Here is a 21,777-nt window from a genome sequence, read left to right as displayed (position 1 = left end):
AAAATGTGTGTGCGTATGGAAAGGCCTTGTCCTTATGCATGTGCATATCAAATATCAAGGTTATATCCGAAGCGACATAGAAGTTATGAGCATTTTTCGAAACCTAAACGCAGATTTTGAAACCTAAACGCGGACCCTAAGTTCAAGGTCAAGATCAAAGGGGTCAAAATTTGTGTGCATATGGAAAGGCCTTGTCCATTTACACATGCATATATACCCAATATGAAGGTAACATCTGAAGGGACATAGAAGTTATGAGCATTTTTCGAAACCTAAACACAGATTTTGAAACCTAAACGCGGAACCCAAGTTCAAGGTCAAGGTTGAAGGGGTCAAAATTTGTGTGTGTATGGAAAGGCCTTGTCCATATACACATGCATACCAAATATGAAGGTTACCTCTGAAGCGACATAGAAGTTATGAGCAATTTTCGAAACATAAACACAGATTTCGAAAGCTATGCATGGACCCTAAGTTCAAGGTCAAAGGGGTAAAAATGTGTGTGCGTATGGAATGGCCTTGTCCATATACACATGCATACCAAATATGAAGGTTACATCTGAAGGGACATAGAGAAGTTATGAGCGTTTTTCGAACCCTTAACGCAGATTTCGAAACCTAAACACGGACCCTTAGTTCAAGGTCAAGGTCAAAGAGGTCAAAATTTGTGTTCGTATGGAAAGGCCTTGTCCATATACACATGCATACCAAAAATTAAGGTTACATCTGAAGCATGAGCATTTTTAAAAAAGTGTGATGGACGGACCGACGGACGTACAGACAGACAGACAGATAGTGTGATCACTATATTCCCACCTTCGGGGGAATAAAAACTTATGCACGTTCATGGCATTTAAAGTCAAGATAAAATATGGGCCACATTTAAATTATGTTAGATCAAACCTTTATGTACATTTTTCTTATTTAAATCATTTCATTCTCTGCACGCAATTGCATACATGATTATCATGTTGCACATTTTACTATATTATTTTGATGCATTTTGTCATTCCCAGCTTTATAGCTTAGTTTAGTATATTTAGGTTAAGGCATCTGCATATAATAGTACAGGGCTTTCATTGGACCCCAAAATCCAGGTTTTGAAGCTCAGAATTTTTTATTTATAGACTTGCATCATTTTGACTCACGAAAATTTGTGACGATGAACTTCATGATTTATCAGTATTTGCATATGGTGTAAATTTGTTGGGCCTCACAAAAGGTAATGTGTCATATATTTATTATACATTTTAAGAAACATAATTTAAGTGATCAAGAGTCTTGTAATTGAGAGCTTTGTGTTACCTCCTATACAGCTTATATAAAAATTCTATAATCTTGTATTAATTCATTCCTTGAAACTTCCAAAAAACAAAAGGTTGCCTAAAAATCAATTAAAAATCAATATACTAGTACATGATTGTAAACCCTAAGAAACGTCATTTATAAAACTATTTACCTGGAAACATTGAAGTCCGTTGTTGGTTGGAAGGTATTCCAGGTCTGAAAGGTTGGCCCTGGATTCTTGGTTTATAGACTGGTCTCATTTGTTGTGTTGCTTGCCCTCCCTGCATGTTTGCATTGGAAGGCAAATGCATCATACCAGCATTTGAATTTGAAATACTCTGCATCCTATGTACAGCTGGATTTTTGTGTGTATATGGGCTTCCCATAGACTGGGGCATTTGCATCATTGGGTTACTCATTTCGTTAGGCATCATGACAGGTGTTTTTGGGTTCTGTGACAATTGCATCATCTGAGGATTTGATGGCTTATGCATCTGCATCATCCCATTCTGTGTGTTTTGGGATATTTGCAATATAGCAGTGTTTTGATTATATGGTATCTGCATCATCGGAGTGTTTGGATTTGGTGGGCTCTGCATCAGCTGAGAGCATGCTTTCTTACTCATCTGCATCATAGGCATACTTGAATTCGGAAGAGTTGGTATTGTCTGGGTGCTTGCCATGCACGGTTTCATCATTCTTGAAGCGTATGCATTCACGTCAAATGCTTGATTGGCTGTACTCTGAGACAATCCCGGCATAGAGTACTGAGAAGTGTGTTGACTCTTTGGATAAGGTGGAGGGGGAAAAGTGGGATTTTGCTGCTGCGTGTTTGGATATGGACCTTTTTGCATCTGCTGGTTGGCATTCTGGCTTGATGGCAACATATGAGTACTTGCTGGTTGGTTTGAAAATCTGTTTGATAGTTGTTCTCCCACAAGTAAGTTATGAATTGGTCCCTGGTACGTGTCTTGTGGAGAGGCATCTGGTAAAACAACATGGATATGATACCATTTACAAATTTAGAGTATTCAATGCATTTTAAAGCACTTTGCTGTACAATTAAGCATGCTACCCTTCTCTGCTATTTTTTAGTAAAAAACGAAAACAATATAAACTGCTTTGAAAACTTATTCAATATAATATCCTATAATGCTCGGGAATACAACATTAATTTGTTGTTTTCCACTTGTGAACTATTTAGACTCAATCTTTAAAAACAAGAGATGTGTTTGTCAGAAACACAATGCCCCCAACTGCGCCGCTTTGAAATAAAAGTTCAAGATATCATATGGCAGTTTTAGAAATTATCTCCCTTTTAGAGCTAGTTACTTCCCTTGGATTGTATTTTTTTTACTTTTGACCTTGAAGGATGACCTTAAACTTGACCTTTCACCACTCAAAATGTGCAGCTCCATGAGATACACATGTTTGCCAAATATCAAGTTGCTATCTTCAATAATGCAAAAGTTATGCCCAATGTTAAAGTTTTCAAACTTACAATCATTCTGACCATGCTTTATACAGATTAGGCCATCTATATTTCTTCTAGAGTCATAATATAATTTTTAATATTTGACCAGGTGATTTTATATTAAACTAAGATTTTATACAACAGGGCCTGAAAGGCCGAGGTGGTTCACCTGAGATACAAAGGGACTGACCTATTCTGTGCTTATTAGAAAAAATTATTGTGACCAACTTTCATGAAGAGCGACCAATAAATGTAACTTTTAGAGTTCTTACAAGGTTTTACTATAGCCATATAAAGATAAATTCCCCACTCCTTGGTCGCAACATTTATCAACAGAACAGAATTATTTTCGAACACATCCAAGATATCATTTGAACAAAATGTTCTTACCAAGTTTCATGAAGATTGGATTATAACAAGGGCTGTTTGTAAAACATGCATGCCCCCCCATATAGGCTGTCAGTTGTAGTGGCAGCCATTGTGTGAATATGTTTTTTGTCACTGTGACCTTGACCTTTGACCTAGTGACCTGAAAATCAAAAGGGGTCATCTGCCAGTCATGATCAATGTACCTATGAAGTTTCATGATCCTAGGCCTAATTATTCTCAAGTTATCATCAGGAAACCATTTTACTGTTTCAAGTAACTGTGACCTTGACCTTTAACCTAGTGGCCTGAAAATTAATAGGGGTCATCTGCCAGTCATGATCAATGTACCTATGAAGTTTCATGATCCTTGGTGTAAGCATTCTTGAGTTATCTTCTGGAAACCATTTTACTATTTTGAGTCACTGTGACCTTGACCTTTGACCTAGTGACCTGAAAATCAATAGGGGTCATCTGCCAGTCATGATCAATATTCCTATGAAGTTTAATCATCCTAGGCGTAAGCATTCTTGAGTTATCATCCGGAAGTCATTTTACTGTTTCGAGTCACTGTGACCGTGACCTTTGACCTAGTGACCTGAAAATCAATAGGGGTCATCTGCCAGTCATGATCAATGTACCTATGAAGTTTCATGATCCTAGGCCTAAGCATTCTTGAGTTATCATCCGGAAACCATTTTACTATTTCGAGTCACTGTGACCTTGACCTTTGACCTAGTGACCTGAAAATCAATAGGGGTCATCTGACAGTCATGATCAATGTACCTATGAAGTTTCATGATCCTAGGCCTAAGCATTCTTGAGTTATCATCCGGAAACCATCTGGTGAACGGACCTACCGACCGACGGACCGACAGACCGATTGATATGTGCAAAACAATATAACCCCTCTTCTTCGAAGGGAGGCATAAATATGACTTTAAGAGTGTTAACAAGCTTTAACTTTAGCCATATAAGGAAAAATGCCCCGCCCCCCAGTGATTTGTTTTTCAACCAACCCAAACCAGTTTCGAACTAGTCCAAGATATCATAGGAACAAATCCTCTGACCAAATTTCTTGAAGATCGAACAATAAATGAGGCCTCTAGAGTGTTAACAATGTTTTACTATATTCATAAATTGCCATATAAGGAAAAATATCCCGCCTCTCTCAGTCATGTTTTTCAACCAACCTGAACCATTTTCTAACTTGTCCAAGACATCATTGGTACAAATCTTCTGACCAAATTTCATAAAGATTGGACAAGAAATATGGCCTCTAGAGAGTTAACAAGGTTTCACTATTGCCATATAGGAAAAAAATGCACCGCCCCCTGACAGCAATGTTTTTCAACCAACTGAAACCAATTTCAAACTTGTCCAAGTATTCGATGGCACAAATATTCTGACAAAATTTCATAAAGATCGCACAATAAATCAGGTGCTTAGAGTGTAAACAAGGCAAATGTTGACGCAGCACAGCGCACCATGCACCAAGCACACCGCACGACGGACCAAAGGTGATCACAAGAGCTTACCATGAGCACATTGTGAGCTAATAAACCAACATAATTTTCTCTAACAATAAAATGAAAATCATCCTTCATCATTTAGTAGTCTCAAAAGCAATACCTTGCATCCGCCTATCGGCATGTACATCTCTTCTAGGGAACAGGTCACAATCAGCTGGTGAAACAGGAGCCTCCTTTCCAGCGAAATCGTATCTGATATGCTGGCTGGCTTGACTTTGGCTAGGACCTTCTACCGGTAAGGATCTGATATGCTGGCTGGCTGGAATTAGGCTAGGACCTTCCGACGGTAAGGATCTAATATGCTGGCTGGCTGGACTTTGGCTAGGACCTTCCACCGGTAAGGAGCACCTCAAGGTCTCCTCTGGAGATGGCCCATGGCTGTACTGCTGATAAGCCACTTGTTGGCTTTGACATGGTCTGGAGAAAGGGCCGCTGTTGGGTGCATCATACGGGGCTACATTTCTGACCTGACTCTTGCTACCATAGCTTACAAGCTGTTTGTCAATAAAATATGAGGAGGAATCATCCTCTGACCGTTCTGACCGCTGGCCTTTACCCAGAGCACTTGACAACTCATCAACTGACTGGTTTACACTAAAGTCTCTATTTACACCGTATGCACAGAGCTCAGTACAAGTTGGAGGTCTAAGTATTCTAGTTATGTGGTGTTTGTTAGAGCTGCCATATGGAGGTTGATGTGCTTTGATTGGAGAGCGATCACTCTTGAAATCTGAAAGGTTATGACTGGGGAATGGTGACTTATCACTTTCCTCATCAACAGTTAACCTACAGCCGACCTTTTCACTAGAAGATGATGAAGAGCTAATGGAAACTCCAGACTTTAAAGGGCTTCTTGAAAATGAGTGCTTCTGAGAAACGCGAGAAATAAGTTGGCCTGCAATTCCAAATGGCTTTTGGCTATGAGCTGGCTTAAGTGGTCTTTTCTCTCTTGGTTTTATCTTGAAAGTCTCTCTTGGATTTTGAAAGCATGGAGTTTTTCTTCTTGTAAGTGAACATAACTGAGCACTATGGATAGGAAAAGGTGGATTTTCACACTTACTTAGCACATCAAGAAGTTTACTTGTTTCCACCGTCTGAGTATGAGCAAAAACCGGTGCTGACTTTGGTTTCTTTCTAGGAGGTGATTGAAGCATTCTGATATGAGCTTCTTTTGGTTCCTTTTCTTCAGTAGCATTGTTTTTCCCACTTAAATCATTTTCAGAAACATGTGATCTTTTTCTTGACAATGTATACATATTCAGTGGTTTGTCAATATGTGATGTCTTCGGGAAATAATTTGGATTTTTAGTGTAAGACAAATCTTCAACAGTTAGATTATCAAAGTCATATACATTATTCTTTTTTCGCTTTTCCAACTGTTGAATTGCCTCCTCTTGCAGTTCTTTTAATGTTCTATTACGTCTGCTAATACGCCTGCTTCCGACAGCTTTTTTCTTTGGGTCTGTATGTTCTGTACTGCCATTGTCTTTATCTTGTGTTCTTTTATTATCAATAGTAAGGTCAACAAAATCTGAATCTTCTACTCCAGGAAAGTCATATATTGAATTCATATCATTTACTGTTTTACTTGAAGAACTTGTTTGTTTCATAGCAGTAATGGCCTTGTTTTCAGTAAAGAGTGAATCTGATTCTGTCTGTTGAATTAGTATTGAAGTTCCATCTACCATGGAAAGGGATTCAACAACTTCAACTGATGTAGTTATTTGTGGTTGATTGATATTATTTGTACTATGTTCTGCACCCGTGGCTTTCTCTTTAACCACACTTCTGCCTTTTGATAAATCCAAACACATATTCTCGTTAATCAAAGTTGATGCTTTAAAGCTATATTCCTGTTTTCTCTTGGAATGATTCACTTTTGAGTCACTTGACTGCTTTTCTGTTTCAACACCAGTATCATCTAAAATTTGAAGAGTGTCAGAGTTAGTTTCTGACAGCTCAGATTCACCAGTGAAGGGATTAATTTTTCTTATATCTTCAATATATGTTACCTGTTCATCAACTTGTTCATATTTTTCATCTAGCATATATGCTGATGTGGACTCGATACAAGAGGCATTAAAAGAAAGTGTGTCATTTGCTGATTTGTTTAAATCAGACGATGAAGATGACAAATCCACAGGCTCTTCCTCTAATAGAAGTGGAGGCCCTGATTTTGTTTCATCTGAGTTGTCAACATTCTTATTTATATCAGACTGTTTTCCCTTCAGCTCAGTTACTGACCTCTTAGTATCCACTCTGTCCTTTTCCATGTTATTGTCATGATCTGTGTCCATTTTATCCATCTTCATGTCTGAATTGTTTATTTCTATTTCTGTGCTTGATAATTGATCATTTTTTATGTAAGTTTCTATTTCCATGGGTTTGGTATCAATCATTTTCATAACCAAACTATTTTTCTCCTGATGTTCATAGGTTTCTGCTTTAGCAAAAGTATTATCTTTTACTGTTTTGTTATTTGGTTCTTCAAATTGATTCTCTGGTTTTATTTCTTCATCACATTTAACTGTATCTATATTTATAGTATGCAATTGTTGATGAACATCTACTTGGTTACTACAATGATCAGAATTTTTAAATGTTTGATTTGAAGATAAAGTATGCGACATGATAAATGACCCATCATGTTTGCAATCAGCATTTTCCGGTATTGTAGTAAGGGTACTGTGACTTCCTGCAGCTTTTAAACATGAAGTTTTCTGAGTTATATTTGTACTTTTTATTTTCATTTTTTCTTGTTTTGCTCTTTCAATAAGTTCAAGTCTTTTTCTTCTCATTTCTGCCTGCTCTTTTTCTTTTCGTGTTATTTCTTGGTCAATTTCTTCCATTTGTTTTTTAAAATCTTCATCAATGTCATCGTCATTTACATAAGTTTCGTCAAAATCTGCCCCATAAACAGTTTCTATAGCTTTTTCATTTGAAATGGGATCTGTGAAAAGGGCTTCATTGGATGCAGAAACGCCTACTTTTGTTTGTGCCATGTTCCCTTCAGATTGTACATTGCAATTCATGGATACCATACTAATAGAAGCTTCCTGCTTACCTGGCGACGTAAATGTAGAATCTGATATCCTTAACAAAGGAGGAGGACCTTTACCTTGTGTACTGGTCATCACTTTTGGCTGGATATTTCTGTACGTGGTAACTGACTTGCTAACAGATGAACAATATTTAGGTTCTTTGTCCACAGCAGTTTTTAAACCATCCAAGACACGTTTCTTCGTGTAAGGAATCATCCCATGTGTAGTCGTTGTTGGCAGCTCTGACCCATGTGCAGTTCTTATGGAATGAGGCATTCCCTGAGCAAACTCTGCCTGATTGTTGGATGGTCTGGCTGCACTCTGGGGGATGAAAGCCTGGCTGCCGTGCACAAACTGCTGGAGGGGGACCACCATGCCCATATACAGTGGTATGGCAGGTAGGGAGGGGGAGGTGTAGGGAACATTTACCATGGTTACAGGCTGCGAAGTGCTCGAAAGGACATTCTGAGAATTCTCCTGAAAAACACAATAGAAAAACAATAGCAGAGATATATTGTTTATCATTCTTTAGGATTTTATATTCCCTGTCTGCTAAAGACTGATTTCTCTTTATGTACATGTAACTAAGAACTACTTACAAATTGTAACCTATGTCAAAAAAGGCAAATAAAATTGTGATTATATCTTAATGGAATAGGCAAATAGAAAATTTTTCATATCTTAATGGAAATCTATATGATTGCTGGTTTAGTGTATTTTATGACTATGTAACCACATTAAATTGTAAAGCAGGGGAAAGATGTTAAAATACTACAAATTTCTTAACATGAAATTACTGTCTTCATCAGTGCTTCACACATAGACTAAAATTTCATGTTAAACAATGAGATACATAATTGAAAAGTAACAGCCAATTGATTTATTTTGTGTTTTATAATTTCTTGATTTATCATCAATTGTGAAACAGAAGGAACATATTTAAACCCACTACTGATGTATAAGAAAATTGCAGATACAAATTTACAATAAGATTAAATAAAAATTGACCATTCCGACTAAAAAATTAGTTAAATGCACATTAAAATGTTGTTAAAAATTTGAAATCTGTTCCAAGAAACATCCATATTCATGACAAGCATATCTATATAATGGATTCAACAAATATTTATTAGATGCATTCGATTAAATATTAGAAATATACTAAAAATATAATATATTAAATAGATTTAAATTATTATATGTGTTGCATCAACTCTGTTTTCCAAACCTAAACCGTATGTATTTTGGCTGTGCTCTGTGAAAAAGAGGCTATATATAAATGCATGTGCGTAAAGTGTCATCCCAGATAAGCCTATGCAGTCCACACAGGCAAATCAGGGACAACACTTTACACTTTGATATTTTTCGTTAAAAAAAAGTCTCTTCTCATCAATAATGAAGTTTCGGAGGAAAGTGTCGTCCCTGATTAGCCTGTGCAGATTACACATATTCATTCCATAAGCTACTAAAGGACTTAAGTAATGATATGTACGGAACATAGATATGCATGGGTAATATCTGCTTAGCAAAAATTGTGTTGCTGATTTAAATGTCTCATAATATATAATTATAATTAATAAAATAACAACAAATATTACTTCCCATTAAAAAAATAGCTTTAAGTAAAGGTTTATTTCTTATAAATTTCTTTTTAATTTGTTTACACTTACAATTTACTATCAGAAACTATTTTTTGTAACTATCATTAACTTGGCCATTAACTTGAATGTCAACAAATTATCACAATGATAGATGCTGTGTTAATCTACAATCGTTCTGTCACATAGAGAGGAGAATGATATAACACACATTCAAAAAGGTACTTGTCACACATTCAAAAAGGTACTTGTATGGCTATTGTTTACAACCCAGGCTAGGAATGATCGTGCTTAAACACGTCTTGCACAAACATCTATTGTGAATCATCTTGTCTAATCTGCTCCTTTATTATGCATTCAAAATTAACCAACAAAGGAACAAAACACTAAATGTTTTGAAAATCACAGAACAGGGTATGTAATCAGATACTTGATCATATTTTTGAACAATGCTCTCCTAGATCTTAGTAACATGATAATCCATTTATGTTGTATGCTATGGGGTAAGGAATTGTGAATTCACAGCATACCTGATTGCCATTTGCAAAGAAATGTTCTTGTTGTCGATATAATTTGTTTATGACATTGTGACTACTTTAAAATGTTAAACAACAAGAAAAAGAAATAGTGTTACTTTATAGTGTTACTTTATACAAGTTAATATAATTACTTGAAAAAGACCATTGGTTTTTGACAACAGTTTAAAAAATGCAAGTTTACATACAAATAAAAAACTGAAGAAAAAAAACATAATTCCAATGTAAGATTTGTATTTGTGTTGTTTTTCAGAATTATAATGAGACAAAAACTGGGAAAAAAAGTTAAATCACCAGCCAAAAATAATCAAATTAAAATGTGCAGCTCATGTTTGCTATGAACTGTACCTCAGAAGTGGCCATCACAGTATCCATGGTGGAAGACACCATTGCCAAAGTTACGCTACTTGCTGGCATGTTGGGTGCCATCGACGAATCAGGCTTGTGCATGGGGTAGACCAACTGGACTGGGGGGCGGGGCTTTTGACGGAACGATATACAACTGGATTCTGAAATATAACAGAATGACGTGTTGTTGATGACGTCAAATGAAAAATGAACAAAAGGCCGATTAAATAAGTGTGTTCATTGTTTTTCAGCTCCTACCGTAGAAAACTTGTAGTTTTACAACCAAAGCAAAAACCGGCTTGTTAACATTTAAGTTTTTGTTTTGTTGTGACTATTACCAAACTTTTGTTCCTGTGTTAATTCATACAGTATTAGAAAATGGTCTAATGTAGTTGTTATTAACCAATACATTATTTTTTCAATAAATTTGAAAAAGAGGAAAACATTATTTAAAGTTTTAATAAGTGAGGCATTAGCTGCATACACTTTCACATTAAAGTAGGAAAGGGGGCTGAAGCGTGTCTAACATGCTTTGAATAGCATTCTGTAATGCATTACTGCAATCAATACAAATAAATAATCTGTATTAAGGGTGAAACAAGATGCGTTTGTGAAACACAATGTCCCCCTATATGACGTTTGACTTTGAAGGATGACCTTGACCTTGTGAAGGATGACCTTGACCTTTCACCACTCAAAATGTGCAGCTCCATGAGATACACATGCATGTCAAATATCAAGTTGCTATATTCAATATTGCAAAAGTATTCATAAAATAAGCTTTTTGGGCCACATATATTTGACCTCTGACCTTGAAGGATGACCTTGACATTGACCTTTCACCACTCAAAATGTGCAGCTCCATGAGATGCACATGCATGCCAAATATCAAGTTGCTATCTTCAATATTGCAAAAGTATTTATAAAATAAGCGATTTGGGCCACATATATTTGACCTCTGACCTTGAAGGATGACCTTGACCTTGACCTTTCACCACTCAAAATGTGCAGCTACATGTGATACACATGCATGCCAAATATCAAGTTGCTATCTTCAATATTGCAAAAGTATTCATAAAATGAGCGATTTTGGCCATATATATTTGACCTCTGACCTTGAAGGATGACCTTGACCTTTCATCACTCAAAATGTGCAGCTTCATGAGATACACATGCATGCCAAATATGAAGTTGCTATCTTCAATATAGCAAAAGTTATTGCAAAATGTTAAAGTTGGCGCAAACAGACAGACCAACAGACAGACCAACAGACAGACCAACAGACCAGCAGACAGGGCAAAAACAATATGTCCCCGACTACTATAGTGGGGGACATAAAAATACCACAATGTTGTTCAGTTATTTTATAGCTTATTAATGTATCATGCATGGTAGGTCAAAACTACATTGGATTATGATATTATCTGTTTTAAAGAACCATACATGCTTTTGTAGAAAATATGCATTTTATAAATAGAAGAGGCATAAATTATTGTATGTTCAATCAAAAACAATCTGCTTCATGGTACTGAAGTGATTTCTTAAATGTGCATAACAAAGCTGAACATGCAATTAAATTCCATTCAATTAGGTGGACAAAGATTTCAACTAAAATAGTTTTCATTAGAAATTAGGTAATGTTAACTTCAGGGTGATGCTACAATTTAAAATAATTGTAAACATCTAATTGTTTTAGCTTGATTGTCATTTATTAGTAAGTTTATCAAATGTTTTATAAGCGACTTTTTTGTTTAAAACGTGTAAACATATTTTAGGAACAACATTGGCAAGAGTTTCATTTTTCCATTGACAATCTATTTATAGTACAACACATGTGCATAGTCACACACCTTTGTAACCAATCAGAAGGGCCAATATGAGAAACATTGTACATGGAACAGAGAGCTACAAGGAGCTAAGACTTGCCAGTATTTTTGTCAAAATATGACTGATTTAAATGCAGTTTTTGTTGGTATGTTCAAGAATATACATTTTACAACAGCTTGACATATGAACAATGTAATTGTTTTTTACTCTTTTTACTGAAAATATTGTGTGTTTTTTAAAGTGCCGATACTACAGATGCTTGGGGGGGGGGGATTAAACAACAATGTATATCATCAATTTATATTAAGTTCAGTTTAATTTCCAAGGTCTGAAAGGATTGAAAGACTAAAACTTATTTATAATAAAAGTACTGCATTAATTATATATAAACAAATCCAACCTCTTACTACTTTTAAACTCATTCTTCATAAGTCAACAGTATCAGATCTGTACTATTAACGTTAAAATGCAACTTTAAAAGGACGCTTTGACCATTAGTTAAAAACACTATTCAATGAATGACTTACTACTGTATCTGTACATAAAATAAGGTCCTTTATAAACATGGTGGAGAGCTTGAAGAGGGATGCAGTTAAAGAAACATGTCGGCATGATGGGTAAATTGGAAACACTGTAAATCTCCAGCTAATCTACATGGTAAACACTTAGCCAACCAAACAGGATTTCCTCACTTAAATAAATGTCAAGTGCAGGATGTCCACAGTTTCATAAACATAATCTAGACAAGTTTTTAATATTTACAGCAATTCAACAGATCACAAAGACCGCGTACCTGATTTCTGCAAGGACAGTTCTGAAGTCTTGTTGCTATCCTCAATTACTCCTGACTCTGCCATGCTTGTGCTGACAATTGCTCTACACGTGTACACGCCAGAATCATCTGTAATGACATCCTCAGAAATTAATTTCCTGGCGTCTTTTCTACCACTAGTACAATTGTAAACAACAAGGTCACCTTATAAATTAACAAATGATTTGCAATAAGGAAGTTGTTATCTCCCTTTCCGGCTAATCAGAGACGACACTTCTCGCTTTAAATTTATTTTCGTTCAAAGGAAGTCTCTTCTTAGCAAAAATTCCAGTTAAGGCAAAATGTGTTGTCCCTCATGCTTAGTTAGTCAGGCTAGATGTTAATAAGAACAACACTATATAGGCTTCATAGATTAGAGACTGAATTGTATTTACTGTTTACAAACGTTGTATAACATCATTAATCTTACATAATGTAATATTCATAGTTTTCAAACTACATATACAATTGACTTAAAATGGATTTCAATGCTTTGTTAAATACTATTCCTCAATAATTAAATACTATTCCTAAATAACTCAAATCAAATACTATTCATATATAACTAAAATCATTTGCTTTTTGACCATTATGAATCCAATGTTTTGTATTCAATACATCAACTCTTTTACAAAGACATATAATTATTGTCTACACTAATAGCCTGCATTTTCACAGTAAGTGTTTCAATTGTCTACATGTTGCTTTAATATGGAGATATTATACTTAATGACAATGACATATGAAACTCACTTGCTGAAACACAGACAGACGTCAAAGCTATTGGGGAAAGAACTGGTATATCTGCAGACACTTAACACAGGCTTGCATAAAGATCTGCTAGAAGCAGCTTCTGAGTTTTCGCAATACGTACATGTAGGAGACAAAAGCATCAAGGAGCTGCATGTAGTAGATGCTAAGTGAGATCTTGCTGATAGTTGCAAAGATTATGGACACAAATATATTTATATCTTTTTGGGCATATTTTCTGACAAGAGTTTGCAATTTGATGAAGCAAATGCTGACGTTGGAGCCCAGGTAGATCATGACTCAGATGTGTCATAGTTAGCAGACGATGGGCTCTGGCTGTTAATAGGCACATGACAGGCGTGCATGATGGACTTTAAATAAGCACATCCTTTGAAAAGAAAATAGTTAATACTGAGAGCAATGGTTGGTGAGGCACCTTGAGCAGTAGGACTGCATAGGCCTTGGTTGATCCATGCTGTTGATGGGAAGACTGCACTATTTGAGGGTGAACGAGGGGACTGGACAGTGAGTGTAGCGCTCGATGACAAAGCTGGTGCAGCGGTGGCTTCGGAACTTGTTGCCACCTCACTCATTGATGTCTCAGTTGGGGGAAATAAACTGCCATATAACAAATATTGTAAAATAATTAAAAACAAGCATTTTGAAAACATAATATATGTTATTGTTGTTTATTCTATGAAAGAACTGCCACTATGTCCAAATCTGTATTAAGAAAACATTAATTACAACAAACAAAACTCAGCAAATCCAATTCCATTTCTATTTGCAAAAAATGCAAGGATTATATGATGTTATTTATATCTTATATTATTCATTCACATTATGCAACTTGATGAAAAGTGTTGAGTGTACAACATATGTAACAATACATGTACTGTTATCATCTTCAAAACAAGCACTTGTATAACAAGAGCTGTCACAATAGGATGACTTATGCCCTCTTATGCTTGATACAAGTAATGAGCTTTTTTTCGAAACCTAAACACAGATTTCGAAACCTAAATGCTGACCCTAAGGTCAAGGTCACAGGGGTCAAAATTTGTGTGCGTATGGAAAGGCCTTGTCCGTATACACATGCATACCAAATATGAAGGTTATATCTCAAGGGACATAGAAGTTATGAGCATTTTTCAAAACCTAAACGCAGATTTCGAAACCTAAACCCGGACCCTAACTTCAAGGTCAAGGTCACAGGGGTAAAAATTTGTGTGTGTATGGAAAAGCCTTGTCCATATACACATGCATACCAAATATGAAGGTTATGTCTCAAGGGACATAGAAGTTAGGAGCATTTTTCTAAACCTAAACACAGATTTCGAAACCTAAACGCGGACCCTTAGTTCAAGGTCAAGGTCACAGGGGTAAACATTTTTGTGCGTATGAAAAGGCCTTGTCCATATACACATGCATACCAAATATGAAGGTTATATCTCAAGGGACATGGAAGTTATGAGCATTTTTCGAAACCTATACGCAGATTTTGAAACCTAAACGCGGACCCTAAGTTCAAGGTCACAGGGGTAAAAAAAATTGTGTGCATATGGAAAGGCCTTGTCCATATACACATGCTTACCAAATATGAAGGTTATATCTCAAGGGACATAGAAGTTATGAGCATTTTTCGAAACCTAAACGCAGATTTTGAAACCTAAACGCGGACCCTAAGTTCAAGGTCAAGGTCACAGGGGTAAAAAAATTTGTGCGTATGGAAAGGCCTTGTCCATATACACATGCATACCAAATATTTAGGTTAAATCTCGAGGGACATAGAAGTTGGGAGCATTTTTCGAAATCTAAACGCAGATTTCTAAACCTAAACGCGGACCCTAAGTTCAAGGTCAAGGTCACAGGAGTAAAAAAATTTGTGCATATGGAAAGGCCTTGTCCATATACACATGCATACCAAATATGAAGGTTATATTTCAAGGGACATAGAAGTCATGAGCATTTTTCGAAACCTAAACGCAAAGTGTGACGGAAAGACAGACAGACGGACAGATGGACAGACGGACAGTCCGATCACTATATGCCGCCTTTTCTTCGAAAAGGAGGCATAAAAATAAACCTATCCATGACACACCCCCAGGTTTAAATTACATGTATGTAATACAGTTCACCATAAAACTTGTCAATATGTACATGTATGTTTAAATCTATAGCCATTACTTTGTAAATTAACCATCCTTAATAATTGTGATATGCACTTAACAAACACATTTTACTGCAAATAGAGTTTTTAAATTATTTACAATGTATGAATGAAAAACACAATTACCATAAAAGGTTCCCAAATGCATTGAATGTAACTAGCACATATATATGCAAGAAATGGGGAATGACTGATAATAGTGTCTCTTATCAGTCATGATTTATTTGCTGCATTTATTAAACATAACTAGACATTTTAATGCATTAAACCACTTAAGGCTTAAGTATTAATGCATCAAAACACTTAATTCACAGTCGACATCACAACATCAAACTCAGTTTAAATAATGCGCAAAAACCAACAAATAATATAATTTCAAAAATACACCTTAATGAAAGTTTACACATTTTTGTATTCTCCAAATGACTACATTTGTTTACTTGGCAGTTTTATTTAAGGGTATTATCATGAACATGTCACCAATATGTCCTAGCACTCATACAAAAACCAGGGTATTATCATGAACATGTCACCAATATGTCCTAGCACTCATACAAAAACCAGGGTATTATCATGAACATGTCACCAATGTGTCATAGCACTCATACAAAAACCAGGGTATTATCATGAACATGTCACCAATATGTCCTAGCACTCATACAAAAACCAGGGTATTATCTTGAACATGTCACCAATATGTCCTAGCACTCATACAAAAACCAGGGTATTATCTTGAACATGTCACCAATATGTCCTAGCACTCATACAAAAACAGCCAACTAGAAACTCACTGCGGTTGGGGCATTTTTAAAATAAAGCTGCAATATGGAAGCATAATTTTTTAGCAAAAGGTTATAATTTTCATATTTTAGCCTGGTCTTTTGCTGTGAGGAGGATTCCAGAGTACCAGGTGGAAATCCTAACAACCAGGTGGAAACCCTAGCAACCAGGTAGAAACCCTAACAACCAGGTGGAAACACTAGCAACCAGGTGGAAACCCTAACAACCAAGTGGAAACCCTAACAGTCCAGTATCAGATGACCATCAACCAAAAGCACATCATACTGGGAGTAGAAGGCAAACATGGGCCACCAAAACAGAAGAGTGCATACTACTCACTGCGCTAGTTGAACAGTCAATGTCCTAAATAGTAATTAAGACATTTAATATATACCTGACACTTTCGCATAGAACAGGATAACAAAAAAAGTTTTTTACGAAAACTTCCAAAAGTTAAGCTTAAAAAAATGTTACTGTTGAATCAATTGAATACTTAATTACAAGATAGCCATGATGGATCATAATACAACAGGGAGCAGCTATGAGAGTTGAATAACATTCGACTACCAAACTTTTCAAAACCCTACAGACATTTTCCTTTTGTTGCTGGAAACTGACAAGCGGCATGCGGATAATGGTCTAACCAATATTGCCTGGGTCACATTGTCCATATTTTGAATTGCATTTGCATGACTGAGACAGTAACTCTTGAAAGTTAACTCAGTGTAAACCACAATAAATACTCAGGGATGATACTTTCTTTATCCTTAAGCAACGCATTCCCAGAGTGTGTCTCCTATAATTTAACTTCCCCGCTCCTCAATATGATGTACCAACCCAAGAGAGAACAAAGCCTTATGGAATGTAAAAGTTTTCATTACATATTGCCCCGATCAATGGTCTTTAATTGTTTAATATCATTGTTTCAGCTGCTTTAAATATATTATGACCGCTTTAAATACAAAGATGTATCGCTTATCAATTGTGACTTAAAAATAACCTTTGCCACTTGTTATCAGATATCAGTTTGTTCAAATTGGTTATCCCTTAATCATGCAACAGAAGACAGAGACTTGAGAACAACTGGTAATCAGCATTCTTATCAAGGTGATCTAGAACACACTGTGCACATCTTGTACAGGACAACCATTGACCCCTGCTATCAGTCCCTTGTTCAGCCAGAGTACACAACTATGTGATCACGATTTGTGCAAACAACATCTGACCTGGTTATAAATCATTGGTCACTTAAAGTCATTAGGATTGGTCAAAGCACCTTCTGAACTCATCACAATATGATTGCACCAATGTCACAAATGTAAATGCATCTACTGCATTGTGATAATGAAACTCCTTCTTAGTGTGCTTGCAACAATAAGTTATCATTTACTTCACTTTTGGGTATTCACACCGTAATCATTAGATCACTTACAGTTACAATCAAAATTACATTAAACAAGGCTATTGTCAAGCAATATGGTCCACTACCAGCTCCACCATTGTCAGAAATTCCACCATTTTCAGAATATTTATTTATTTTTTTCGTTGCCATAGCATCCACAATTTTTGACATAGGAACAAAATGAAATGACGTGCATAATGTTCATATTGCCATCTATCCATTTTGCAAGTTTCATGAAAAAATATTAAGAACTTTTAAAGTTATCGCAGTTGCCAGAAAAGTGTGACAGACAGACAGACCGACTGACTTACTGACACACAGAGCGCAAACCATAAGCCCCCTCCGGTGAAACCGGTAGGGGACAAAAAACCTAAAAGACACTTTTTAGACAGATAACTACAGTGTTTAAAATACTGTAATGATTCATAATGACAGGTAGTATTGAAAGGTGAAGAATTGATCTTCAACTTGTAAAAAATGCTGTTTAGATAACAATGCATTGAAACATCTTTTTACATTCAATTAGTTGTCCCTTACAAGATAATGCTGGGTGATTATAGAAATGTGTATGTTGTAGCTATTTTTAGCTACTACAGTGTACAACTGATTCTATTTCTGTTGGTTGAATTTCGTAACTTAGGTACTTATGATTGAGAACTGAAATCTTTAATGTATGGTTTATTTTTATACAAGTTATTGATAGCTGTTGAGGTCATTAATTAGAATATTAAACATTTGTGGTTTTCTCTTCAAACTTAAAACACATCACACAGATTTGATCTTATATTATTTGCACTTCAAATGGCAAAATTGTTTGATAAAGTATGACAAAGTGAAACCCACCACTTGTGTATTCAATTGCTCATGGTGAAATGCAAATGTTTATACATGGCTTCATACATGCAAGACAAAAACAATTTCCTGATTTGAACATTAAACAATATATACAAATCTTTAATTTGAGATTAAACAGTCCTACACTATATTTTATTTGGTTTAGTAAACAAGAAAACATTTTGAATTTTTCCTGCATGCAAAGTTATTAAATCACTCTGATAGGTCATGAATGGACACACTGTTATTTGATTTATCAGTGGCTAACAATTTTGATGACATACTATTCAATAATAAATCACTAAGGTTTATTGTCTTGATAAACTGAAAATGAAATCTACCTGTCCGAGGTTTATAATTCATGTTAATTTTCATGCATACAAAACATGTATACAACAACAAAACTGACAGTGTCTTACCTGGGTTCAATGCTGTCAGCAGTCTCATCAATTTGCAGCCGCTTTCCCAATAGGTCTTCATCATCAGTGTCATCATCACTGAGTTTCGATAATGTGCTGATGTTCCATGACATTTTGTTAGCTTCCACCATTAACACAGCGTTTGCATCTTTAAAACCTGTGTCAAAAGGCTCCTGTTTGATTTCACTGAAACTGTCAAGAGACTCATCTAGAATGTTCCCCGTCTCTTCTAAATCTTCTGGTGTATCTGCCAACTCATTCGGGAAGTCATCTTCAGTCTCATTCCATTCGTCCAAAGGGGCTGTGATAGGGGACACCTCTGCAAGCACAGGGTCTTTACATCTTTCCTGAATTCCAGCATCCAAGCCAGCCAGATGTTCAGAAATCGGCACTTTCCCTAGATCTTCTTTTGCATATTTGAGCTCTTTCATTTCATCATCATTCATGTTATTACTAGTAGTCCGCTTTACGAATTCGTTGTAAGTATCTATGAATGATTTATTGCAATTAAAGTTATTGGATTGCACTTGATTTTTCCGAACAAACTGCTTAGTATATCCTTGAGGTATTTCATGTTCTTCCTGCAGCTGTGAAACACAGTTATTTCCATGTTTTAATTTGCTTGTACCTAAATTGTCCAAATGTTCATCAATATCATTTTTTGATATGGCTGTTCTACTGTTGGAAACAGAAGTTGTCTTTGAGGTGTTGACCTTGATAATCACACTGTCATCCCCACATACATCTGAGGCACTATTTACCTTGCTTATTGACGAACATTTTAATGAACGGTTTGGCAAAGTCTTGATATTTTCGCCATTTTGGTCCTTAGAACACTTCTGCAGCTGCATTTCTTGCTTTTTCTGAAAACAAAATATCTGATTACTTGTAAGGAGCAAAATAGAATGCAATTTTTAGTGTTACTTGTTTCATTATATCAAGTTAAATCCCTTTGTGGTTTGGTGGTATAAATAATTTATATCTAATTAAAAACCTTACAACATAATGGATATTGAGTGCAGGCATTTATCAGATGTTATTTCAAAAAACAACAGTGAGGTGACATATCTAATCATTTATATACTGCTTTTTAAAAGGATGGTTGAGTAATTTCAATAATTTGTTATTTCTTACTAACTAATCACTTTTAACTTTTGAAGCGACTTGAAACTTCAAATAAGTTATCTTATAATAATTGTACATTTAAAAAAAAATAATGCCGTAATTACTCTAAGTTTTTGAAAACTCTTAATCTTTGGACACCCACTATTTAGCCGAAACAAATCATTTTCGTGCATCTTTGTCCATAATTAAATACTCTAAATTTTTGGACAGTCAATTTGACAGCGCCATTTTACAAGTTTTGACCCTGGTTTTGCCTATCTGGTGGCCCTTCGTCAATCATGTATTTTTACAAACGGATTAAATTAAAACCTGGCAGATGAATGCCTGAGTTTATTTGACCATTACATTTGCGTCATTGGGTAATCGATTATACACAATGCTTTTTTCCCCACAGGATTTGAAATGATACCATATTTTAAAGAAAGCAATAATTTTAATGTTTTTATTTTTTATGTATATTTTCATTTAAGTGATTGCACGTTCTATTTATTTGAAAGGAGAAAAAGGAGATTTCAAAACAATAAAATTATTGCACATCGATTGTTTTTATTTCAATACAATAATTGAGAAACAAACATAACATACCTCTCTCTAAATTTTCTGAGACCTGTATTTTTTAAAAGGTTTTTGTATCTTAATTTTTTGACACGATCTTGTTTTTAATTATTTGTAAGCATCCAAAAACTAACGGAAGTTTGTGAATCAACTTAACATTATATGAACACTTCAATATTTTTTCATATAAACGTGTTTCGCTGATCTGATTGCATTTAGTTTTAAGAATACTAAAAGTCATTATTTTTTTATTGGCTAATACACAAAAGATTGGAGTTCTGAAAATTTTGGTACAGAATATCTTTAATTGCCTTTTTTGGCCATAATAAACAGTATCTCAGCCACATATTCATATAGAATTACAAAGTAACAATACTAATTTATGATCAAACACAATATTTTTTGTTCAATTTACTTGCTTGCAAAAGGCTAAGTGTACATGTTTTAAAAGTATTTCTTCTAAAAAGCTAGCGTTTGTAGTTTTTTGTGTTATCTTCCATGAATCCAGCAAACCGCGAGACTTGTTCATTTGTTTGTAAAGTTTCACATGCAATAATAAGAATAACCATTAACTTCCCTTTTGTTTTGAAATAGATAAGGTGTACCTTCTATGTATTACTTTTGTTATTCCAGCCAACCTGATATTATTACAACATGATAGGGCAAGAACCTCTGTTTATGTTAACCACACCTCTATACCCCTATTTATAAAGAATTAATTAATTAAACAGTGAAGTACCCAATAGATGACATTCCTGCTTAGCTGGTGGATTTTTCTAAAATGTACTACGTCTTGGTATCAAATTGTTTGTTTTCTTGAATCTGATTCATTTTCTATAAAATACAGTACAGCCAAAGCGGCACAAACATAATCCGCGGCTACGCCACGGCCAGATTATTAGTCCGCGGCGGCCGAATCGTG

General features: G+C 35.4%; 1 protein-coding gene across 1 annotated transcript in view; it reads right to left on the bottom strand.

Moving 5' to 3' along the window:
• The window catches only part of LOC127856752 (uncharacterized), a 62,823-nt gene that overhangs the window by 18,502 nt on the left and 22,544 nt on the right, over positions 1-21,777 (bottom strand). The window contains exons 3-8 of the mRNA XM_052392972.1: positions 19,176-20,038; positions 14,007-14,188; positions 12,803-12,910; positions 10,183-10,343; positions 4,760-8,177; positions 1,460-2,272 (exon numbers count right to left, since the gene is read on the bottom strand). Coding sequence (XP_052248932.1) covers positions 1,460-2,272; positions 4,760-8,177; positions 10,183-10,343; positions 12,803-12,910; positions 14,007-14,188; positions 19,176-20,038 — 5,545 coding nt within the window. The remainder of the gene's footprint in view (positions 1-1,459; positions 2,273-4,759; positions 8,178-10,182; positions 10,344-12,802; positions 12,911-14,006; positions 14,189-19,175; positions 20,039-21,777) is intronic.

The sequence above is a fragment of the Dreissena polymorpha genome, chromosome 1, assembly GCF_020536995.1.
Source record: "Dreissena polymorpha isolate Duluth1 chromosome 1, UMN_Dpol_1.0, whole genome shotgun sequence".
Classification (NCBI taxonomy): domain Eukaryota; kingdom Metazoa; phylum Mollusca; class Bivalvia; order Myida; family Dreissenidae; genus Dreissena; species Dreissena polymorpha.
The sequence above is the reverse complement of the archived record's forward strand: the minus strand, read 5'-3'. Positions and strand labels throughout refer to the sequence as shown.